This window comes from Lampris incognitus, chromosome 6 (assembly GCF_029633865.1).
Source record: "Lampris incognitus isolate fLamInc1 chromosome 6, fLamInc1.hap2, whole genome shotgun sequence".
NCBI classification, from domain to species: Eukaryota; Metazoa; Chordata; class Actinopteri; order Lampriformes; family Lampridae; genus Lampris; species Lampris incognitus.
In genome coordinates, this window is record NC_079216.1 from 10,734,208 (window position 1) to 10,759,692 (window position 25,485).

The 25,485-nt window shown below is 51.8% G+C and overlaps 1 protein-coding gene across 1 annotated transcript in view; it reads right to left on the minus strand.

Moving 5' to 3' along the window:
* The window catches only part of met (MET proto-oncogene, receptor tyrosine kinase), an 83,953-nt gene that overhangs the window by 30,120 nt on the left and 28,348 nt on the right, over nt 1-25,485 (minus strand). Inside the window, exons 4-10 of the mRNA XM_056281737.1 lie at nt 20,720-20,848; nt 18,483-18,656; nt 16,640-16,797; nt 15,942-16,056; nt 15,225-15,361; nt 14,363-14,527; nt 13,465-13,564 (exon numbers count right to left, since the gene is read on the minus strand). Of these exons, the coding sequence (XP_056137712.1) occupies nt 13,465-13,564; nt 14,363-14,527; nt 15,225-15,361; nt 15,942-16,056; nt 16,640-16,797; nt 18,483-18,656; nt 20,720-20,848 (978 nt within the window). The remainder of the gene's footprint in view (nt 1-13,464; nt 13,565-14,362; nt 14,528-15,224; nt 15,362-15,941; nt 16,057-16,639; nt 16,798-18,482; nt 18,657-20,719; nt 20,849-25,485) is intronic.

The following is a 25,485-nucleotide window of genomic DNA, read 5'->3' on the forward strand; positions in this document are numbered from 1 at the left end:
GCGTTTTTAATGCCTGGCCCGAGGGCACGGCGGAGCTTAATCGCATTAATCGCACCCAGGATACAGCCCAGCGAGGCCTCCCAGCTTCTTCTGTTTATAAAGACCCCACCCCACCCCCACCCCCCCCACCCCCGAGTGAGAGATACGGGGTACCGAGGGAGGAAGAGGAAAACTCTTCGTCGCAGGATCCAAACGGTGCAGGTGGATGTGGGAGGCGAGCCGAGCGGATGTGTTATTCTGCAAGGGGTCAGCCCCGATGCCCCCTCTGATGCCCTCTGATGCCCCCTCTGATGCCCCCTCTGATGCCCTCTGATGCCCCCTCTGAGGACCTTGCAGGGCGTTAAGGATTTGGTATCACGACTTTGTCGTTGTGCCCCTATGTGGGCAGGGCCTGAGATTCCTTTCAAAACTCTCTCTCCTCTCTCTCTCTCACCTTTTCTCTCATGCACACACACACACACACACACACACACACACACACACACACACACACACACATACGTACACACACACACACAACAATCTGCTCGTGCACATAACCCACTATCTGTTTCTGCACGACTCCTCTGAGCACATGAAGTCTCCTTGTTAAAGGCCAGAGGGCCTCTCTCTTACCCTCTCCTTTCACCACTACAGCTTGTGCTGCCTGGGGGCAGTGTGTGTCTGTGTGTGTGTGTGTGTGTGTGTGTGTGTCTGTGTGTGTGTCTGTGTGTGTGTGTGTGTGTTGGGGGCTGTGTCCTCTGTTCCCTGAGACCTGGAGCCTGGCGTCGCTGGACACTCTTGTTTTTCATTTTCATTTTGTTTTTGCTTTTGTTCTCCATCTGTGACAGCTCCGGCTGCACGTCATTCTCACTCTGTGCTCTCTCTCTCTCTCTCTCTTGCTCCCCCTCTTTCTCTCTCTCTCTTGCTCTCTCTCTCTTGCTCTCCCTCTTTCGCTCTCTCTCTCTCTCTCTCTCTCTCTCTCTCTCTCTCTTGCTCTCCCTCTTTCGCTCTCTCTCTTGCTCCCCCTCTTTCTCTCTCTCTCTTGCTCTCCCTCTTTCGCTCTCCCTCTCTCCCTCTTTCGCTCTCTCTCCCTCGCTCTCTCCCTCTTTCTCTCTCTCACTCGCTCTCTCCCTCTTTCTCTCTCTCCCTCTCTCTCCCTCTTTCTCTCTCTCTCTTGCTCTCCCTCTTTCGTTCTCGCTCTCTCCCTCGCTCTCTCTCCCTCGTTCTCCATCTCTCTCTCTCTCTCCCTCGCTCTCTCTCTCGTTCTCCATCTCTCTCTCTCTCCCTCGCTCTCTCTCTCTCGTTCTCCATCTCTCTCTCTCTCCCTCGCTCTCTCTCTCTCGTTCTCCATCTCTCTCTCTCTCCCTCGCTCTCTCTCTCGTTCTCTATCTCTCTCTCTCTCTCTCTCCCTCGCTCTCTCCCTCGTTCTCCATCTCTCTCTCTCTCTCTCTCTCCCCCTCGCTCTCTCTCTCGTTCTCCATCTCTCTCTCTCTCTCTCTCTCCCCCTCGCTCTCTCTCTCGTTCTCCATCTTTCTCTCTCTCCCTTGTTCTCCATCTCTCTCTCTCTCTCCCCCTCGCTCTCTCTCTCGTTCTCCATCTTTCTCTCTCTCTCTCTCTCTCTCTCCCTCTTTCGCTCTCTCTCCCTCGTTCTCCATCTCTCTCTCTCTCCCCCTCGCTCTCTCTCTCGTTCTCCATCTTTCTCTCTCTCTCTCTCTCTCTCTCCCTCTTTCGCTCTCTCTCCCTCGTTCTCCATCTCTCTCTCTCTCTCCCCCTCGCTCTCGGGGTAATGTAATGTGAGTAATGTGTCTGGGTCCTCCGGCTGTGGTGTGAGAGCTCCATTCTTCCTCCGGGCGGCTGCATCGGTGCTGGGGATGCTGCACGGGGACAGTGCTGCTCTGTGGCGACAGCGGCAGGATGCTTCACATGCCTGGGCAGTCATTAAGAGCAGTCATTAAGCCTTTCACTGCTCAATCTATTAAATTATTGTCGACCGTGCCAAACTCGAGACGCGAGACGCTTGCCTATTCGCCCTCCTCCCGCGCTCCTTCCCCTCCTCCCGTGCTCCTTCCCCTCCTCCCGCGCTCCTTCCCCTCCTCCCGTGCTCCTTCCCCTCCTCCCGTGCTCCTTCCCCTCCTCCCGTGCTCCTTCCCCTCCTCCCGTGCTCCTTCCCCTCCTCTGTGCTTTCTCCAGAAAACATGTTCCTGTGGGGCTGTTCTTGGTGGGAGGATAGAGGGCGACATCCATCTGATTTTGATTTGCTATACTTTAACGATCCCCGTGGAGAAGTTACGCTCTGCGTTTACCCCACCCTAGCTGTGTAGCTAGGAGCAGTGGGCAGCCGCCCTGCAGCACCCGGGGACCGGCTCCAGTTCGTCCCGCCATGCCTTGCTCAGGGGCACAGACGGGAGTATTAACCCTAACGTGCATGTCTTTTTGATGGTGGGGGAAACCGGAGCACCCGGAGAAACCCCGCCACAGACACGGGGAGAACATGCAAACTCCACACAGAGGACGACCTGGGATGACCCCCAAGGTTGGACAACCCCGGGGGTTCGAACCCAGGACCTTCCTGCTGTGAGGCGACAGCGCTACGCCGCCCGAATTTTTTTTGCACTTGCCAGCTGCTTCTTTTCACCTGACAGTTTCGCCAGGGGGACGTAGCAGGTGGGAGGATCACATTATTCCCCCCAGTTCTCCTTGACCCCCAAACAGGCACTCCGACCGACCAGAGGAGGCGCTAGTGCAGCGACCAGGACACATGCCCACATCCGGCTTCCCACCCGCAGACACGGCCAATTGTGTCCGCAGGGGCGCCCGACCAAGCCGGAGGCAACACGGGGATTCGAACCGGCGATCCCTGTGTTGGTAGGCAACGGAATAGAGCGCCACGCCACCCGGACGCCCCGGTCGATTGGCGTTTACTGTATCTCGGAGTGGGAATGTGAGGCTCTCTGAGACGGCTTCTGTTATTCAGAGCTACATAAACCCATTTGCTTTGTCGCCACGTGTTGCGTTGACGCGTTTCACACATCCAGCAGGCCGGACACATCGATATTAAACTACTTAAATTCTGTTTTTGGGGTTATTGGTCTACGCCGTGACAAATGCTGTTGTCCTTGCCCCCCCTCCTCTGAGAGGTCAGTCTTTCTACTGACTTACTCGCCCAATATGTGGGGTCCTGCAAATACTGAGTTCGCACAAACTTTGCAAAGTAGGTCATCGTTTAGAGAAAACCTGTCCAAACAGAACTACTAGTTGCTGTGTGTGTGTGTGTGTGTGTGTGTGTGTGTATAAGAGGGCTGGGTTCGAGGTTGATGGGAGTTATGATCTGAAAATAAACACTCCCGTCCATGGTTTGGAGACAGTGGCACTGACGAGAAGACAGGGGGAGGAGGAGCTGGAGGTGGCAGAGGTGAAGATGCTGAGATTTTCACCGGGGACTGACGAAGAAGGACAGGATCAGGAAGGAGTATATCAGAGGGACCGCTCAGGTTGGACGGTTTGGAGACAAAGCAAGAGAGGTGAGACTGAGATGGCTCGGACATGTGTGGAGGGAGGAGAGATGCTGGGTATACTGGGAGAAGGATGCTGAATGTGGAGCTGCCAGGGGAGAAGAGGGGAAGAGGAAGGCCAAAGAGGAGGTTTATGGATGTGGTGAGGGAGGACATGCAGGTGGCTGGTGTGACGGAGGAAGACGCAGAGGACGGGAAGAGATGGAGACGGATGATCCGCTGTAGTAGTAGTAGTAGTAGTAGTAGTAGTAGTAGTAGTAGTAAATGGGTATTCAAAGTTAGTTGAACTCGACCAACAGCGACACTTTGTGAGCGACCTGCACATTAATCTGTTGGGAACAACAAGACTTCACAAAGTGCAGTGGTGGCAGATTCCACGAGAGTGCACATACACAGACACACACACACACAGACACACACACTGGACGGGGCCGACCGCACTATTGCCACTCGGTGCTGCAGGATCGATGCCGGTATGTATGAGCATCGATAGCGGGTGTTTATCATCTGGGGGCTACGGAGGTGAACGGGACCTTGAGCCGATACTCGACGCAGAGCGGCTGCGGGGAAAGGTCACCGGCTCAACACTCGGTTCTCATAATCTTTCAACACAGCAAACACCCGGGATTCGACGAGAGATGCCGGTCGGGATCCGACCTTTGGCGCTCCCGCACCGGGATGTACGGCGGCGCCTTATCTGTGGCCCTCGGCCGCCACAGCCGCCCTCGTGACACGGGGGGGGGGGGGTCCCGTCCGCGCTTTGCTTATCGCCAAGTACGTAAACGCACCGGCCCTAAACAACCTCCGTTTAGGGTGCCCTTGAGCAAGGCACTCGGCTCCCGCCCGCTCTCTACCAGATCTGCCCTGTGGCCGGAAAGCCCAAGGCCGCGGCGGCGGCGGCGCCGAGCTGCTCTTCGGTGCACGAATGCCCGGAAACGCGCTGAACCTCGACACGAGTCGGCCAAGTCGGATGTGTGCGGCGCAGAAAAACACCCGCGCCCGGCTAATTAAAGGTCAAACAAAAAATTAGCCTAATCGTGTGTTTTACATTCCTTTCCAGGGCCTGCTAAGCGGGTTAAGGTCTGGGAAGAGCCTCCCAGACCGGTCAATATCTGGTTCCCGGCACCTTGATTTGACCCCCAGCTGCCAGTAGCCGCGAGGCTATTTAGGTGTTGTCCCGAACTTCCCGTTAACTCTTGTGTGGACTCCCCCATGACTTGTAGCGCCGCAGATGGGGATGTACGTACTGTGTGTTCACACACACACACACACACACACACACACACACACACACACACACACACACACACACACACACACACACACACACACAGAGTGGCCTCATTCATTCCAAGTAACTCTGCATGTAGGGTTGCTGGTGGGGTCACTGAACAAAAGCAAACCAGTGACCGTACCAAGCTCAGCCCTCGACACAGAGCTCCTGGAACGGGTCTGGGTGTGGGGGGGGGGTGTGTGGAAGGGGGGGGGGGTAACGTGTCCCCTGGCGAGGCCAAGAAAAATATCCTGTGAATTAGTGGAAACCTCAGTCAGTGCACCCAGCGTATTCATTGTTTTACAAAAACGTCCCCTCTTATTTGGGCCGAGCGGGGCCAGCCAGCGGCGTTGAATGGGTCCGCGGGTCGTGGGGGTGGGGGTGGGGGGGGGGGTGGAGCAGCTGCAAATACAATCGCTCGGCGGGTACGGCGGGCCAGCGGGGGCCGAGAGGTCTACTGCGGGGGCTGATGAGAGAAGCGGCGGCGCCGGGGCCCCTGTGCGGCTGGACCGCCGCGGGCCCAGTCGGGGCGTTACCGTAACAGGCTGTGGAAAGTCAAGTGACGGCGGAGGTCCCTCATATAAACCCCGCTTGTCCCGTTCAGCGTGATTCACACGGCCGGTTTCCCGCCCTCCCGCGTCACGCCAGGCTGTCACGCCTGTCACGATCCTCGGTTCGTTTGTGCATTTTGTTTGTTTCAGGGTGTGAAGCTCTGCCGAGCATCTTTCTTTGTACACCTCGTCTATACCGATTGCGAGGTTGGGATCGATCATCGAATCGTTGCATTTGGTTCATCAGTTTTTCTGCTGACTTAATTTGCATGCGAATGAACCGTGCGAGTGAACTTAAAAAGGCTAGATTAAATGAGACTAAACCAAACGGAGAGCAGCTCGATGTCCTTCTGGAGGTGGGCCGACCCGTCCAGAGTCTCTCCTGCAACCGTAGGAGTCCACTTCAGTTCTGGTTATGTTGTATTAACCATTGTTTAGATTTGCTGAGCAGACCGGCTCTCTTCCAGACTCACGATCATACATTTAAAATACACCGTCACATCACACACCATCACATCACACACCATCACATCCAATAATACACCATCACATGACATGACATGACATGACATGACATGACACACCATCACATCACATCACACACCATCACATCACATCACATCACATCACATCACATCACACACCGTCACATCACATCACATCACATCACATCACATCCAATAATACACCATCACATGACATGACATGACATGACATGACATGACACACCATCACATCACATCACACACCATCACATCACATCACATCACATCACATCACATCCAATCATACACCATCACATGACATGACATGACATGACATGACATGACATGACATCACACACCATCACATCACACACATCACACACAATCACATCACATTACTCACAATCACATCACACACCATCACATCACACACCATCATACACCATCACATCACACACCACCACACCTGAGCGCTGCTCGTTAAAACCACTGTCTGCTAGCAGCCGCAGATCAACTCTGGTTTGGGGAAATCAGGTAAAGCCGAGTTTATTTGCACGGCCTGAAATCACAGCTAAGAGCTGAAGTGCCTTGCTCAAGGGGTAGAAAAGAAAGAAAGCGGTGACTCTGGGGGTGCCGGGGCAAGACAGCAAACATGATGAAGTGTTCGGGTGTGGGACGGAGGGGAAGGGGGTAGCCCACTGGGCTGAGATGGGAAAGCCAGACCGGGACGGAGGACGGGGGAGCACTTTATGAACTGGGACAACAGGTGCCTGGTTACGGCTGAAGCCTCCAGTTAAACCAAACTATCTCCAACAGCACAGCTCAGCCTGCCGCCGCTGGCACACACAAACACTCTCTGGCCTTTGTGGCGGGGAGATTTGGTAACATGAAAATTCCCACTTCGCTCTCTTTATTCCTCCCTCTTTTCAGGGGTTGGGATGTGGCCCTCTTACACTTTGTGACCGTGCCAGCTTTTCACTACGGACGGCTATAAACCAAAAAAAGCCTCTTTTATGTTTGTGGGAAAGCGGAGATTGGCTGAGAGACGGCTTTGCTGGAGATCTGAAGGCAGATATCAAGTCAAGGCTTTTGTTGTTGTTGTTGTTGTTGTTGTTCCTCCCTGTCCCCAAATCTCCTTGTTATTCTGCAAAAGGCGCCTTTTTTCTTTTTTTTTCTACAACCTGCATCGGTGAGAAGTCAGCGAGAGACTTAACGTGACAGGGTGTGTGTGCGTGCAGAGTGCACACCGGTGGATGTCTCCATTTGTGCATGTGTGTGTGTGCATGTGTGCGCATGTGTATGCACGTGTGCATTTGTGCATGTGTGCATGTTTGTGTGTACGTGTGCGCGCGCATGTGTATGCATGTGTGCATTTGTGCATGTTTGTGTGTGTGTGTGTGCATGTGTGCATTTGTGCATGTTTGTGTGTGTGTGTGTGCATGTGTGCATTTGTGCATGTTTGTGTGTGCGTGTGTGCATGTGTGTGCATGTGCATGTGTGTGCAGTGTGCACATCGGTGGATATCTCCATTTGTGCATGTGTGTGTGTGCGCATGTGTGTGGGTGCGTGTGGCGGAGCCTCGCGTACGTGTTTCAGCGTGTCTGGTTTTTGTGTTGGAACATGTGCCTGTCTGTCTGTGTGTGTATATCCGCGTGTCTGCGGTTGTGTTTTATATGCTTCTCCTTCCGACTGGAGAACAGATTTCGCAGGCTGAAAGTGAACGTCAGCAGGCCCCCTCGGCTCGGCCTCCCAGCAGAGATTAAACCGATCGTCGGGCGGCCGGTTTGCGTCTCCGGACGCAGCTTGAGAGGGATGAAAGGCCGGCTAGTGTTACCCACGGCGCTGTTTTGCAGGCGCTTGGACACCAGGAGGAAACCGCTCGTGAGAGATTCCTCCCCTATTCTGCGGGGTTAAGACAATAAGACACTTATACTGTCCTTTCCCAGGCCAAGCCTGAACTCATCCCATTGACTGGAAGGAATTTAACAGGCGACAGCTGGGGCACTGCGGGGTTGTGATCCCATCCTAAATCATTAGCGATGTTAGCCTTATTTAATACAGGCATCTCTCTCTCTCTCTCCCTCTCTCTCTCTCTCTCTCTCTCTCTCTCTCTCTTCTCCCCTCTCTTTAGATCACTTCACTGGGTGTTGTTAAGGCTCCTCTGTGGCCCGTATTCAAATGGAGGGTTAAGGCGACACCCATTTGGGGGGATAAACTCATACGTGGGCTGTTGGCCGGGGAGAGAACAGATGGAGATTCGGTCCAGCTAGTCGACATGGTGAACTCACATCAGCACCGTATCAGCGTGTGGTTTTTTTTGGGGGAGGGGATTTCCCCCCCTTTTTCTCCCCAGTTGTATCCGGCCGGTCACCCCGCTCCTCCGAGCCGTCCCGGCCGCTGCTCCACCCCCTCTGCCAATCCGGGGAGGGCTGACAGTGAGGAGTTTCGCCAGGGGGGACGGAGCACGTGGGAGGATCACGCTATTCCCCCCCAGTCCTCCCTCCCCGCCCCGAACAGGCGCCCCCGACCGACCAGAGGAGGCGCTAGTGCAGCCACAAGCCACATCCGGCTTCCCGCCCGCAGACACGGCCACTTGTGTCTGTAGGGACGCCCGATCAAGCCGGGGGTTAACACGGGGATTCGAAACGGCGATCCCCGTGTTGGTAGGCGACGGGATAGACCGCTACCCTACCCGGGCGCCCCCGTATCAGTGTGCTTTAGTGCACACGGGCCCTTACAGCCAGAGACGTCACACAGCTGACCTCTGACCTGTGCAGACCTACACGGCTATTCGTTAAGAGACCGTCGCACCTGTTGCTGAAAGTGGAACGGCCATGCTGCCGCTGGCGCTGCGCTCGTTAAGGTGTGGAAGACTGACGACTGTGTGCCGGGCTCATTACAACAGGAAGAGGGGAGGGAAAATCTCACCCGCCGCTACACCGATTTCACTCTATGTCCCTGTGTCTTCTGCTCCTTCCCCCCTGCCAGGGTTCATCTCTATTTGAGGGTGGAACAAGATGACCACCGACACCCATCTTTAAGGGATGCCGTGCCTCTCAGCCAGGAGAGGCCCGGTGAAACCACCGCCTTACACCGGCGGCCCGCTGAGCGGCTTCACCGCCCTGCGCTGATCAGGGGTTTCGAACTGGCAACCTCTCGGTCGGAGATAGGCCCCTTAAGGCCTGAGGCCGTAGCCTGAGGCGGCTTGTGCTTTCGGTGTGTAATCAGCCACGATCTCCCCTGGGCCCCATCAAACCCTGACCTGAACACAGGTCAATGGCCAGTGAAAGGGAAACTGAAAGATGAGACGCTGGTGTGTGTGTGTGTGTGTGTGTGTGTGTGTGTGTGTGTGAGTGTGACGGAGAGAGAGAGATTGAAAGAGACACGGGGAAAGAGGGGAAACGTGGAGACAGAACAGAGAGCGTGAGAGAAGACAGATAGAGAGATAAGGATGGAGAGAGGATTAAGATAAATGGAGGTCCCTTGAAAGTGATTTGAGATTTGTGGGTCTTTTGCCACAGAACAATGTGTATTGTGTGTGTGTGTGTGTGCGCAAGAGAGAGAGACAGAGAGAGAGAGAGAGCAAGAGAGAGCATGTATTTGTGTGTGTGTGAGGGTGTGAGAGAGAGAGAGAGAGAGAGGAGAGAGAGAGAGAGAGAGAGCATGTAATTTGTGTGTGTGTGAGGGTGTGAGAGAGAGAGAGAGAGAGAGAGAGAGAGAGAGAGCATGTAATTTGTGTGTGTGTGAGGGTGTGAGAGAGAGAGAGAGAGAGAGAGAGAGAGAGAGAGAGAGCATGTAATTTGTGTGTGTGTGAGGGTGTGAGAGAGAGAGAGAGAGAGAGAGAGAGAGAGAGAGAGAGAGAGAGAGCATGTATTTGTGCGTGTGTGAGGGTGTGAGTGGGTGGGAGAGAGAGAGAGAGCATGTAATTTGTGTGTGCGTGAGGGTGTGTGTGTGAGAGAGAGAGAGAGAGAGAGAGAGAGAGAGAGAGAGAGAGAGCATGTATTTGTGGGTGTGTGTGTGTGAGAGAGAGAGAGAGAGAGAGAGAGCATGTAATTTGTGTGTGTGTGAGGGTGTGAGAGAGAGAGAGAGAGAGAGAGAGAGAGAGAGAGAGAGAGAGCATGTATTTGTGTGTGTGTGAGGGTGTGAGAGAGAGAGAGAGAGAGAGAGAGAGAGAGAGAGAGAGAGCATGTAATTTGTGTGTGTGTGAGGGTGTGAGAGAGAGAGAGAGAGAGAGACACGGGGAAAGAGGGGAAACGTGGAGACAGAACAGAGAGTGTGACAGTGTGTGTGTGAGGGTGTGTGTGAGTGTGTGTGTGTGTGAGTGTGTGTGGGTGTGTGTGTGTGTGTGTGTAAGGGTGTGTGTGAGAGTGTGAGGGTGTGTGTGTGAGAGTGTGTAAGGGTGTGTGTGAGAGTGTGTAAGGGTGTGTGTGTGTGTGTGTGTGTGTGTAAGGGTGTGTGTGAGAGTGTGAGGGTGTGTGTGTGAGAGTGTGAGAGTGTGTGTGTGAGAGTGTGTGAGAGAGTGTGTGTGTGAGGGTGTGAGTGAGAGAGTGTGAGAGTGTGTGTGTGAGAGTGTGAGGGTGTGTGTGTGAGAGTGTGAGAGTGTGTGTGTGAGAGTGTGTGAGAGAGTGTGTGTGTGAGGGTGTGAGTGAGAGAGTGTGAGAGAGAGAGACTGAAAGAGACACGGGGAAAGAGGGGAAACGTGGAGACAGAACAGAGAGCGTGAGAGAAGACAGATAGAGAGATAAGGATGGAGAGAGGATTAAGATAAATGGAGGTCCCTTGAAAGTGATTTGAGATTTGTGGGTCTTTTGCCACAGAACAATGTGTATTGTGTGTGTGTGTGTGTGTGTGTTTACTGGCAGTATTATCACCCGAGGGGGTCCTGACTGAACCTGCAGCGGCGTCTGCATCAGGATGACAGATACCATCTTTACAAAGCACAGCCTGTCCTATCCCCCCTTCCCCAAGCCAAGCACCGCACAAACAACACACTGTCTGCCCTCCTCTCTCTCCTCCCACTGCCACACATCACACACAAAACCCACTGTGTGTTAATGAGAGCTCCGGGTTAGGTGAGCTCGGGTTCATAGATCACACCCAGCGTTCACCAACCGTCCTCCATCGTGCAACAAGTCTCCATACTGCCGAGTCTTGTCGTCTCGTGTCTGGCCCTAAAACCTAACTTGCTTCAGGGATTTCCATCAAAAAAAAAATAAGAAGAATAAGGTGACGATATCGGCGCCCTTTTCACTCATCTGTCCCGTGTTTCTAGAAGATTCTTGAAAATAGGAACGTTAAGTTAACACCGGACCCTCTCGCCGCCAAACGATGTTTTGAGAAAGGCGGGACTGGGAATTGACGGATCGGTTACTTGTTAAGACGGAGCGTTTTTCTCCCGCTGAGAAGCGGTGTCCCGTTCCCTCCAGTATCAAAGGACGCGGTATCGCTTCAACAACTGTGACGAAACCCAAGCTGTGAGATGGTTATCCAGCGGAGGGTCGCCGCCGTGGTGCGGAGGTGAGCCGAAGGGTCCCGTCTTTTGTAACGGCAAAAACACACTTTCCTTTTTCCTTTGCGATAAAGCGAACTTTCTCATGGAGCCAGGCGATGCAGGAACCGACATCGGTTTTCCCAGCATTATAGTTGTGACTTTATGTTAGAAGTGTCAAAACAGAAGGAAAACCTCAGGGTCTGAGGAGAAAACAAGACGTGGACACTTGTTCAGCTTGCACCAAAGAAGCAGAGTGATTTAAAGGCCGCTGATTCTCCAGAGCAGCGGGAGTCATCAAGGCTGTCTAAGATAAAACCCACATCCCTCCTCAACAAGTTCAAGCTATTTAGCGATTCCGAAAGGAGACACCGTGACCCTTATTGATGATGGGTTTACTCATTTCAGTGATGTTTCTCCCAGCCCTGCCTGTTGCCCATGTTAGAGGTCCGATATAAACCATAAACCGAGACACCGAGTCATATAGACCGAGTCACCGAGTCATATAGACCGAGTCACAACTGAGTCATGACGAGTCACTGAGTCATATAAAGCGAGTCACCGAGTCATAACCGAGTCACCGAGTCAAATAAAGCGAGTCACCGAGTCATAACCGAGTCATATAAAGCGAGTCATCGAGTCATAACTGAGTCATAACCGAGTCATATAAACCAAGTCGCCGAGTCATAACCGAGTCATATAAATCGAGTCATATAAACCGAGTCAACGAGTCATAACTGAGTTGTAACTGAGTCACGAGTCATATAAAGCGAGTCACCGAGTCCAACTGAGCCATAACCGAGTCACCGAGTCGTAACTGAGTCATAACCAGGTCATATAAACCGAGTCACCGAGTCATACCGAGTCATATAAACCGAGTCACAGAGTCATAACTGAGTCGTAACTGAGTCGCCAAGTCATATAACCGAGTCACTGCGTCATAACCAAGTCATATAAGCCGAGTTGCCGAGTCATAACCGAGTAACCGAGTCATAACCGAGTCATATAAGCCGAGTCATAACCGAGTAACCGAGTCATAACCGAGTCACTCTTGGTCCCGAGTCCTGCGGCAGACAGCAGAGCACTAAACGCGTTAATGTGCTTTGTGCTGGGTTGATGCTAAAATACAAGAGAACAGAATTACTTGTTTTCTCCTCACCATGATGGCGTCGCCAGCCTCCCACTTCTACATGCAAACCACGAGCCTTAACCGGTTTACGGACTGTTATCAAAGCCAGCTAAAGTGTAAGATCCGTGCCGTCTCCTGAAGCCACGTGAAAAATAAAAACACTAGACCGATCAGAATAAACACAGAGTGTGAATATTTCGCCAGATCAGCAGCACTACCACATATTTCTTGAAGGCCTCTGAAACGGTCTTGAAGACTTTAAGGATATAGTCACCAAATATGCGATGCTTTCCGAAGGCCTTGCAGTGAGACGGATCAACTGAAGACATTTTAAGGGCCTGCAGACAGCCTGGTGAAAGCCCGGGGCCCCTTGTCAGGTAATTTAGAACACCTCGGGGTCCCGACGGTCAAGGTCCTTCTTTACGTGATGGTTTCCTTTCTGTGTCTGTGTCTGTGTGTGTGGGTGTGTGTGTGTGTGTGTTTGTGTGTGTCTGTGTGTGTGTGTGCGTGTGCACTGTCTCCTTGCAATAAGTAGATTAAAACCTGATGGTGAGCTGAGTCAGAACATCCCAGGGCCTCGTTCTACCACCACGTGTGAGTCTGAGGTGACAGCTATATCCTCCCGACTGTGGGTTTTCCATTTCCTCTCTGCTTTTTCAAGCACTTCAGCTCTTTTCCACTGTCAACCCCCCCCCTTTTTTTTTTCAGCTAGTATGTGAGCGGATTAATACTCATAATGACATTTCCACACGTGTGACGGGGGGGGGGGGCCCAGCGGTTTTCATTTCCAAGACGTTCTACACGAGGGGAAAAATAAGTCACAGCTCATCATTTAATCTCCTTAAATATCTAAGCCATGAGAGAGCCACTCTGTAAAAGCCTTATCGGGTCGTCCGGGGGCACAAAACGCACCGTTGCTCAAAAGCGGACAGACTTCGCTTCGGTTCTGCGCTTTCCGTCACTGGGTCCAAAAAAAGCGCACCCCTTTCTTTCAAACTCTGGACAGTGAAATGAAACTTGCAGGCGGACATCGAGTCAACTCACCACATGGAAGACCTCTGCGTCGTGAGCGGTGGTGAGGACCATCTGGGGCTGGAGGCCGGACCGGAGGAAGAAGCCGTGAGCCGACACCGTGCAGCCTCCGCTACGAAGGGGGGGGGGGGGGGGGAGAGAAGTACAACAGAAGCTGTGTTGGCTAGCGCTCGCATCCGACAGAGACACGGTAGACCCCCGCGGGAGAGAGACCTGCTGTTAGCGTTAGCGGTTAGCCCCGAGACTTGTCGCCTCCCACGCACTTCCTCCCGCTGTAAAAGCCGGAGCGCTAACGTGTCTCCGCTTGTTACCGGCACTCTTGTCAGAGTCGCTTTCTCTCGCCGTTTCGCCCGTTCCCCCTCGGCGGTAACGCGGCGCGATTCGGAGGGAGGCGCCTCGGCGACGCCGAAGCGGGGACACGTTAACGACGAACCGCGCGGCACGCGATCGCTATTACACGTGTCCCCCACCATCGAGCGTTTAGCCGCCGTCTCTAGTTCGAGAGCGCAACGGACGCGTCCCCTCCTTGCCGTGACACAACAGATTCGCTTTCGGTCTACTTGTGAGTGAATCCGTTGTTCAAGTGTTCAAACAGGTTAAGCAATCTGTTTGAAATTTTAAACAAAGTTCGACGACATCCACATTTCATTGATCCGCGTTCGGGGAAATTCTCTCTTCGGGTTCTCGCCTTCACCGAGGGGTCAGATTACGGAGGGAAATAAACAATAGCATCCCCGGAGCATACGACATCCTGCTCATGGACCCATCGGCGGGGCTGACGCTTGCCCACATGGGGGGGGGGGGCTTTGCACCTCCCACCCCGCTACAATACCCAGCTGTCAAAGTAAGAACCTGGGCTTAGCACCTGTTTTTAAAATGTTCTCCTGTGTTTCTCAGACATTTGTCAGACCTGATGAAGGAGCGCGACGGCTGGATGCTGTTGATGACGGGGTCTTCGTTGTAGGTGAAAGGCACCGGGGCGAGCAGCTCAACCGAGTCCACCGTCAGCTTCACCGGCTGCTTGGAGGGGTCCACGTTGGGCGGGGTCTTACAGGTCAGCATGCCGGACGACATGCTGGCGAGGGAGAGGAAAACACATAGGGCGGGGTATAATGTTAGCGTGTCACCTACGGGGAGGGGGAGGGGGAGGGGGGAAAAAGTGACAGAATGAATGAAAAAACAAACTGAAGCGCCGAGAGAAAAAGAGGAAAAAAAAAAAGGGATAGGAGGAGCGAGAAAAGGGCGAAGGGAAGTCGAAAGAAAGCCGCTTTATTTTTGTCACTGTACAGTCGTTCGGTTACAATGAGTTCATCCTCTGCATTTAACCCATCCTGTTGCGTAGGAGCAGCGGGCAGCTGCGGCGCCCGGGGACCAACTCCGCTTCTTCTTCCCGTTGCCTTGCTCAGGGGCACAGACAGGAGTATTAACCCTAGCGTGCATGTCTTTATGATGGCGGGAGGGAGACCGGAGCACCCGGAGGAAACCCACCACAGACACGGGGGGGAGAACATGCAAACCCCTCATAGAAAGGAAACTGGGACGGCCTGGGGTTCGAACCCAGGACCTTCGTAGGCAACGGCACTAACCACTGGGCCACCGCGCCGCCCCTAAGGGTAAGTAAGGAGAAAATGAGGAGAAAGAAAGAAAGCACACACATACGTTTTAAGAGCCATCCATTATATAATGACAGACAGCCAGTGAGCCGGCGGGCCAGCTGGCCAGACAGGCAGACAGACAGACAAGCCAGGGGAACACAGTGGGGGGAGGCTGACCTCTGGATCTTACAGGCGTTCTTCCCCACAGTCACCTCTCTCCGGTTGCCGGTGTCCAGGAAAGCTCCTCTGATGGTCAGCATGGTTCCCCCCGCCTTGGGCCCGAACTCCGGGAAGATCTCCATGATCACTGGATGCTGCACGCAGAGACAACCCGACAATTTCCCCGGCCCACTCTGTCATTCACCGAGCGACTGCTAATTTCATGGTGTTTCACTTCCAAGTTTTTCTTGGGGGAAACCAAAATAGTGCCACGAGGCGTACATGAAATGCACTGAAGACCACGTGGTCAACATGACGTGCCCATCCTTTAAAACACTAGTGTGCTCACACACATGCGCACACACATATATATATACAAACACAATCCACTGTGACTTCTGTGTGAACATCAAGTAATTGTGCAGAGTTTTGGATGGCGTGTGTGTGTGGGTGCAAGCACACACATGCACACATGCATGCACACATGCATGTGTGCATGCATGTGTGCATGTGTGGTGGGTATGTGTGCTCATGCATATGTGTGTTTGTGTGTAAGAATAGTGTTAGGTAATCTATGTCAAACCAGCTAAGATTGATAAGTGTTAATTGATAAGATTGATAGGATAAAATTGATAACTTAACAAATGCTACACACACACACACACACACACAAGCTACATGAATAGCCATACAAAAGCCAGGACATGTTCAGGAGACTTGCTCCGTGGCTCTTACCACATAGGAGAAGCCCTCCGTCTGGGCTACTTTGTGGCCGCTGGTGACCTTGACCGTGCGTCCCGAGGGAGTGAAGTTGCCACTGGACATGGGGGAACACTGCAGCTCAGTCCACCTAAACACCGTTTCCCCAAACAACACACAGACCAGCCATTATACCCCACCTCAGCCACTTAGCATCCACCCTAATTTAATGATAATCTACTGTGGGAAGGACACAGAAACAATCTTGTAGTGGGGGGGGGGCTGTTTTTCCCCCCCAAATTTGTAAACAATGAGTGAACTATAATGGGGGGAGGGGGGGGAAAGGGGCTTTTGAATCTAGCGAGGCCCTGTAGGATGGAGCGGAAAGTCCGACGCAGCGATTTTTCCAGCAATTTAACAGTTACGGGAGTCATGTGCAGAATGCAGTTTGCGCTCAGAGCTCCTATTCAGCAGCATCTGAAGGAGGAGGAGGAGGAGGAGGAGGAGGGGGGGGGGTCTTAACATTCCTTATGTAACCCTCCCCGCCCCTATAGAACAGTATCTAGCAGCACTGAAAGACCCCCTCATCTCATAAACAGCCAGCATTTACATTCACACGAAAGCACATGTGCTCACACGCAGACTCACACACGCAGACACACACACGCAGACACACACACGCACACGCAGACACACACACACACACACACACACACACACACACTGCACCCTACCTATTAACATGGTCCTGTCTGGAGAGCTTGCAGGTAGCTCCAGACACCTCCACTTTCACCAGCGAGGCCTTGAAGCTCATGGTCTTATCGAAGCCGAAGTTGCGTCCGCACACCGTCACGACCGTGGACCCTTGTAAAGGGCCCGATGCCGGCAAGATCTGACGCACACACACACACACACACACACACACACACACACACACACACACACGGCAAAACCCAACGTTTATATGCGCTGTAGGGAATTTATCACCCAATAGGAGAGGATAACGCCAATTACACCACATGAGGATATACATAATGGATGCTGACTGGGCACAGCAGCCCTGACACTCACTAAATCTACCTTCCCTCCCATCCATGCATTTCCCTAATTAAATGCACATGTAGTAACGAGAGCCGCAACACACAATACGTTGCATAGCTCAACTGTCGGGGGGAAGAGGCAGTTTCCCTCTTAAAACCAGCCTTGCTCTCCGACATGCGTCGTCGTTACCGCGGGCAGAGAATGATAACACGGGCGTCCGGGCGGCGTAGCGGTCTATTCCCTCGCCTACCGACACGGGGGTCGCCTGTTCGAATCCCCGTGTTACCTCCGGCTTGGTCGGGCGTCCCTACGGACACAATTGGCCGTGTCTGTGGGTGAGAAGCTGGTTGTGGGTGTGTGTTCTGGTCGCTCCACTAGCGCCTCCTCTGGTCAGTCGGGGCGCCTACTCAGGGGGGAGAGGGGGAACTGGGGGGAATAGCGTGATCCTCCCATGTGCTACGTCCCCCTGGCGAAACTCCTCACTGTCAGCTGAAAAGAGGCGGCTGGTGACTCCACATGTATGGGAGGAGGCATGTGGTAGTCTGCAGCCCTCCCCGGATCGGCAGAGGGGGGTGGAGCAGCGACCGGGACGGCTCGGAAGAGTGGGGTAATTGGGCAAGTACAATTGGAAGAAAAGAGGGGGGGGGGGTAGAGAATGATAACACTGAGCCGCCAATCCTCAGAACCGCTCATTGTAGTAACATGTTTGATTAGCTGCCAATGGGTATCAATGGGTGTCAATGGGTGTCAGTGGGTGTCAGTGGGTGTCAGTGGGTACATTAGGTACAGCAACCAACAGTAAGGCCTGCAGGGGGTCCCAGTCCGACACTCTTCCTGTGAGACCAGAGCGGTCACGTACGATAAAGAAGATCTCCCCGGCAACTGCTCCAACAAGCTTGCCCTTAAAACAGGACTTAAGGCCATCGTCTTCTGTTGACTGTGGCTCATCCTGTGGAGGTGCTTTATAGCAAGCCATCAACAGTGCTGTGTTTTCTCCTCTCAGATATGGCGTAGGAGGTGGTCCGCTGGTGGGCTTTGTAATACGGAGCCTCTTTAACAGCATGGGGCGAAACGGTAAAGTCAACAAGAATGAACACCACCACCACAAACCTCAAAGAAGTCTCGTAGTTGGAGCAAGGGGAAATGCTGAATGGGATCCACAATAAAATGTCTGCCATTTTAGGAAGGACTGTGACCTTCAGCATCTAATGTGACCTTATCAAACCCACTGTGACAGAACCATCGGCACAAACATGCACAAAAAAAAAAGTGCCATTTATTTGAAGACACTTTCTGAAGCGGTCGTCTCAAAAATATTGAACTGTTTTCCATGATCTTCATCCTCAACACCGCTGTGTTTGTCATCATCACGTTATCATCACCGAACTTACCACCTGAAGCAAACAAAATGAACCTGTCGGCAGCCGATCGTTACTGAGAGGTACTTTTCTGCGTTGGTAATGTAGTGAAAGCCAGCGGTGAAGCTGGCCCACAGGCGCTCTGACCATCGCCATCGAGATGGGTCACCATATTTACCTTCGTGATAACGGGGGTGCAGTGATCCTGAGTCCAGTCGGAGGAAGGACACTGGTTTGCTCTGGCGCAGCGCCCATCACACCAGCCACAGCCTGTAGTCGCCGACGACAGAAGACAGGAAGTGCAGGTCATCAGCTGACCACAGCCGGGGCCAATCAGAGGGACCTTGGTGATCTAGAGGGGAAGAAGCAGCCAACTGGAATTGAGGACGTGCAGAAACACGCAGAGCATTTGAAATTGAGAGATTCATTTTTGGGAGGTTCTGTCTTCACTCCTGAAAAAAAAAAAACCAAACAAAACATGAAACAACATGAAGTACGGTACTGTGTAATGGAGTTAATTTCCTGGATCTTTGATTCCGATCCAGCAAAAGATAATCAGCCCTCTACACAACAACTCCGCTGGCCCTAGATGTCAACCTCCTCCCAGTTCTCCGGCTTCCTCCGAGAGTCCAAGAACTTGCATTTCAGGTCAGTCGAAGACTTTTGTGTAGTGTTAACGGTTGTGCGTCTGTGTGTGTTCTGTGAAGGAAAAGAGGGCTTGTGCAAGGTGTCTCCTTGGTGTCTGGACCAAAGTAGGCTGAGGTAGGCTCAACCCCTATGACCTCAAAAGGGAAAAGCAGGTAAAGAGAATACAAACGAACGGGTGGATGGGTGCGACTGGTAGTGTGGAAAAGTTTGGAGAGGTTGCGTAAAAGAAGAAAAAAAAAACAACTACACTACTTCTCCGAGGAAAACAGTTTAATCCTGAATATCTCCTCTCTGATCACCACCTCTAGATCTGCTGCCCTCATAAGTCAGAGTGAAGCGGACATCAGCGTTAACGAAAGTCTTACTCATTTTATATAGGCGAGCATTGCAAGTATAGCTCATGTGAGCATTGTGCGTCCACAAATGGGACACATAAACGGACAGTAAGATACCGCCCATCTTAAACATCTGCCACCTATTTTAGTTAAAACGATTATCGATCACGAAACGCTCTTATCATTACCGTCGTTGTTACATAGTTACCACCTGACCCTTTATAGCTCGCATCGTCTTGGTGTTTTTGAAAGATTAGTATATGAACATTAGCAAACAATATGTTCCCCTCCCCAGAAAGGGAATCAAAATAAACTGAAGTGCGCCGAGCGCTGTGATTGCCCCCTCTGTATATTTCCACTTGGAAGAGCCTGAATAACAAGAAGGGGCCTGAACTTCTGGCAAGGCTGATTGTTAAACACCGAAGCCCAGAGGGACATTATTGTCTGAAACGATCTGTTGGCTCTGATCCCTTTTCAGTATTGTGACTTGCTGCCTGTGAAAGGGTGTCTACTTAATCATCTTACTAATGTGAGGCACGCCACACTGACACTGTAGTGTGTGTGTGTGTGTGTGTGTGTGTATGTAAATGAATGTGCGTGTGCACGTGTGTTTATACTATACTATAGTGTTGCACGGATGCAAATTGATGCATTTCTAGATATGCGAGTGGGTGGGACTGATGGACCTACCATATTTACCGGCATTTTTTTTGGATCCCCCCCCCCTTTTCTCCCCAATTGTACCTGGCCAATTACCCCACTCTCCCGAGCCGTCCCGGTCGCTGCTCCCACCCCCTCTGCTGATCCGGGGAGGGCTGCAGACTACCACATGCCTCCTCCCATACATGTGGAGTCGCCAGCCGCTTCTTTTCACCTGACAGTGAGGAGTGTCACCAGGGGGACGTGGCGCGTGGGAGGATCACGCTATTCCCCCCAGTCCCCCCCCGAACAGGCGCCCCGACTGACCAGAGGACATGCTAGTGCAGCAACCAGGACACACACCCACATCCGACTTCCCTCCTGCAGACACAGCCAATTGTGTCTGTAGGGACACCCGACCAAGCCGGAGGTAACACGGGGATTCAAACCGGCGATCCCCGTGTTGGTAGGCAATGGAATAGACCGCCATGCTACCTGGATGCCCCATGCATTTCTTGATATGTAAGTGGGTGGGGCCAATGGACCTACATCCTATATCTACATGCATGTTGATATGGTCTATGTCCAATATGATTTTACATGTGCATGAGTGTGTGCATGTGTGTGTGTGTGTGCGTGTGTTTATGATTGTGTGTGTGCATGTGTGTGTGAGTGTGTTTATGATTGTGTGTACACATGTGATACTGTCTGTCTCTGTGTGTTAAATGTGTGTTCTATGGATGTACATATTCTGTAACATTCTCCTCCTATTCGAACATTTGTATGAGCTCACCTTGTTTCCTGTTGCTAGCAGCAGGGACCCGCTGGGGCTCTGGGGGTCCAGCAGGGCCACACTCGGGGAGACGGGCTGACTGTCTAGACGTATGTCCACATGTGCCAAGGCGTCCCGCGAAAACAGCACCTGGGATGGGGGCAACCAAATACCGTCATAAACTGCAACTCTGTAATCTCCTCGAACACCTGCCACGTGTGGTAACATTAAGAGAATCACAATTCTTGCATCCATCCTCCATCCATCCTGCATGACTAGTACCGGATACACAACTGTGTATTAGTCATGGATGCACTGTAGAAGTCCTTCTTGAGTTTTTTATCTATTCCATAATCCAAACCACTTATCCTGCTCTCAGGGCCGTGGGGATGCTGCAGCCTATCCCAGCAGTCGTTGGGCGACAGGCCGGGAGACACCCTGGACAAGCCACCAGGCCCCCCCCCAGACACACACCTAGGGACAATTTAGTAAGGCGATTCACCTGACCTACATGTCTTTGGACTGTGGGAGGAAACCGGAGCCCCCGGAGGAAACCCACGCAGACATGGGGAGAACACGCAAACTCCACACAGAGGACGACCCGGGATGACTCACTCCCAAGGTTGGACTACCCCGGGGCTCGAACCCAGGACCTTCTTGCTGTGAGGTGACTGCGCTAACCACTGCGCCACCGTGCCGCCTAAATGCAGTCCATTTACCATTTCCACAGCCAGTTTTTTTATCTATTTTTTTTTATTATCTATTTCCATCCATCCATCCATTATCTGAACTGCTTATCCTGCTCTCAGGGTCGCGGGGATGCTGGAGCCTATCCCAGCAGTCATTGGGCGACAGGCGGGGAGACGCCCTGGACAGGCCGCCAGGCCATCACAGGGTGTCTCCCCGCCTTTATCTATTTCATGTATTTTATTTCTTATTAATTTTTCAGCCAGAGTTTTTCAGCCATTCTCTAAAATGCATTAGTTAGCCATATAAATTAGCATTATAAATTAGCATTATGAGTGGTAAACACTGCGCTTTTCGTGTATCTACCCCACAATTATCCTGCAGTAGCTCGTACTAAAGGCCGTACCGCAAAAGTTACACGGCGGAATTGACTCAGTATGCAGTAAAAGAAAACACCATCAACTCATTCCTGACTAAACATGTCGCTCTGCAGTCTGGCAGCTGAGCACAGAAACGTTCCAGTCCCAAAGCGAAGGCTTCATCTAAGGTTGAGGCCAAACCACAGAAACAACTCAGCACAGAGCCATCGAAGCTGCTGAACATTGCATCCGCAGCCTGTTAATAATCAAATCAAGAGCAGGAGCCATTTGCCACCGGGTGCACCACAAGGTATCACTTGTTCGTTTGTTGGCAAGTGGCACAAGGGTCGGCTGAGGACGCCTGGAGATGGTAGGGGACGTTTTTATTCCTCTCCAGCATTGTTTTCCCCGGTTGTGCAGCCTCCGCAGACTGCTTTACAAAGCCGTGTGCTGATCCCCGCCAGGGTTTAGGCAAGAGGGAAAGACTACACCGGCTACCGAGCCTGTAATACATGGCAATAGGATCCCCGACATCCCCCTGAACACAAACCAGAGCTCCAGGCCAAGTAAAGATGTCGCCAGGGCTGTGTGTTGCGATCCCACCGCCACAATATCGTGACAAGGAGGTCTGCTAGTTAATGATGCAGGGAGGGAATCATCTTTTCCCAGGTAGTACCGCCACAGGAAGGCCGTCTTTGTCGGCGAGGGCGCTGTGTAAGGTAGCAACACTTTATTCATGGTGATCAGCGGGTGGGTGGGCACTGGGGGGGGGATGACAGACTGGTTTTCGGAGAGGAGACACCGCTGCAGACGGTGTTACGGGGCTGTGGGACAAAAGGCAGTAGCTGCGGGCGGCGAAGAGCGACGCGTCCCCCGACATGTCGGGAGGTGTTTCGGGAGGGGCGAGACAAAATATGCACGCACCTATACATACACACACCTACATGCATGTGTAGACACACTCACACATTCGCACTCAGACAGACACACTAGCTCTTTCTCTCTTAGATACTGACAGTCTCCCTCTGATGTACACATGAACATGCGCGCACGCACACACTCACACACACATACATTCATATACAGCGAAGTTGACACACCTGGAAAAACACATGTCATTTGTAGTTGCACTATGATTACAGACAGAGCAGAGCACACTTAGGCTGTGAAGTCGTGTCTCCTGCCGTAGGTTCAGTTTTCGGGTTCCGTCAGAATCAAACCCACATACCGCTACCACCGCCTACCTACTGACCGACCTACCTATGCACCTACCAGCCATCAACCATGAACACAAACACACACACCCCCCCCCTGCATCCTTTCAGTGCATGAATTCAACACACACACATTAGACATTGGTCTGAATGCAGAAATAACTGTTAAAAATAGAAAATTACAACATCTCCTGTTTTTTTCGTTGCATGACTATAGCTGCACTACTTTCTACACGACAGAAGGACAATGGTGTTTGTAATACGAGGTAAAAAAAACAAACAAACAGTGACTTACTTTTCATTTTTTATGATTTATGATGGTCCATTTTCGTGCGGGAATGTTTTCTACACTTGCTCATTGTCAGCTGGTGTGCACACGAGCATCAACGCCGCGCCTACAGCGCTGACTTTAAAGGGCAAAAAATGCGAGTTTCGAGGTTTTCGCCAAGCCGCCGGTAAACTGCTCGTCTTCGCCCTCAGAAACGTTTTGTTCCCCTGTTTTCGTTCCTCCTGATACTCTGCCCTCATGATCGCCGTTAGCTGCGAGACAGGGGGCATAATGGGTGGCTCTCCTCTGGAGAGACGGGGCCGAAACAACGGCTCGCTCTCTCCGGGGAGTAATTGCGGTGTGAATTACATCTTATTGTATTAAGAGTAAGTGAGGGGAAGTCGGCGCTTATAAACACGGATACTGTGTTATTCCCACAGCGGCCCGACTGGAGCTGAGGGAAGCACTTCCTGAGCTGGACCGGAGTCCGCCGGGGACATGGTGCTCTCCTTTCTGTCACTCTTCCAGTCCCTCTCTCGTTTCCTCACGCCTGCCCCGTGGAAGCGGTCATATCCGCTGGGAGCCACGGGGAAACTGAAATGTGTGAAAAGTTGGCAGGTTCTTTTATCGCCGTAACAATTGAAATGCGGGGCCGTGGCAGCGCCGGCTCTTCTCTCCGCCTTATTCTCTCTGCTGTCAATTCTCATTTACACTTGCGAGATGGTGAGATTGTGGCCACATTGTGGGGCAGTGGTTAAAATCCCCGCCGGGGCTAACCTGGGATGAGGGGACGTAAGAAAGGGATAAATTTGTCGACCGAGTGCCCTTGAGCAAAGGCACTTTACCCCCCAACTGAGCCACTGAGGCTGTTCCTGGTTGCCAGTGGAAAGGTGCAGACATCACCAGGTGACTGCGGGTGTGAACGCTTGTATAAATGAACGAGTTGGCAGGCTGGGGTTTAAAAAGCAAAAATGTTGGGCAATATTTTGTGGTGTAAATAAAGGTTGAAAAACAACTCTGACCCTTTAGTCACACGTTGCTGAGAGTCAGCTGGGATCTTCACCCTTTCACTTTCTCTCTCTCTCCTGCTCTCTGTTTGCTTTTCTACTCCCCGCTCTCCAGTTTTCCCTTTTCAATTTTTTTATGGCTCAATTCATTCTGTTTCCCTTGCTTTGAATTTTATGGAGTCAGACCTTTTTTTCTTTATACATTGTTCCTGTTTTCTCTCTCAAGCTCTCTATCCCCCCCCCCCGTCCATTTTAGCCTCACTCTTCGTTTCTCTTTTCTGTCGATCTCTAACTTACCCTCTCTCCATCTCGCTCTTTCTCGCCATCTCTCTCTCGCCATCTTTTTCTTTCTCTCCCTACTTTGTCTCATCTAACCCTTTCCCCTTTTCATTTACAAACTCTCTCTCTCTCTCTCTCTCTCTCTCTCTCTCTCTCTCTCTCTCTCTCTCTCTCTCTCTCTCTCTCTCTCTCTCTCTCTCTCTCTCTCTCTCTCTCTCTCTCTTGATACTGCTACCAAAACAAGGGAGATCTTGGCCTACTGAAAAACTAGAGACCAGTGTCATTGTTATGTACGGATTATAAGATAATTGCAAAATGTCTTTCAAATAGACTCAAACAGTGTAAGGATACAGTTGTACATTATAGCCAGACGTACTGTGTTCCTGACCGTACAATTAAGGATAATCTTTTTTTGATATGGGACATTACTGACACATCTAAGCTCCAGGAGCTGGACATTGGCCTTCTTTCTTTAGATCAAGAGAAGGCTTTTGACAGGATTGATCATTGCTATCTGTTTAAAACACTTGAAGGTTTGGGTTTTGGGGATAAATTTATTAATTGGATCAAGTTGTATTGTGTGAGTCTCTCTTGCATGCATGTGCAGTCGGTTCTCCTCCCAGGTCTCCGTGGTGATGGTGGCCGCCATTTGGATGCTGCCTGCCCTTCCACTTCTCACCTAAGTTTTTCTTATTACATGATGATGCTGGTCGCGTGGCTTGGGTCCTGGACTGCTCTGTTGGCACGTGGACACTCCTTGGCATCCTGTGCATCATGTTCTTCATAAATTTTATGTCCATTATAATTCTGTTATCCTCTTTCAATGTTGTATTATGTAAACTGCGTGAACACAACATCCATTGCATGCTGTCCGTCTTTGGAGAGAGATCCCTCCTCTGTTGCTCTCCCTGAGGGTTCTTCCTATTTTTTCTCCCTGTTAAAGGGGTTTTTTAGGGAGTTTTTCCTTATCCGA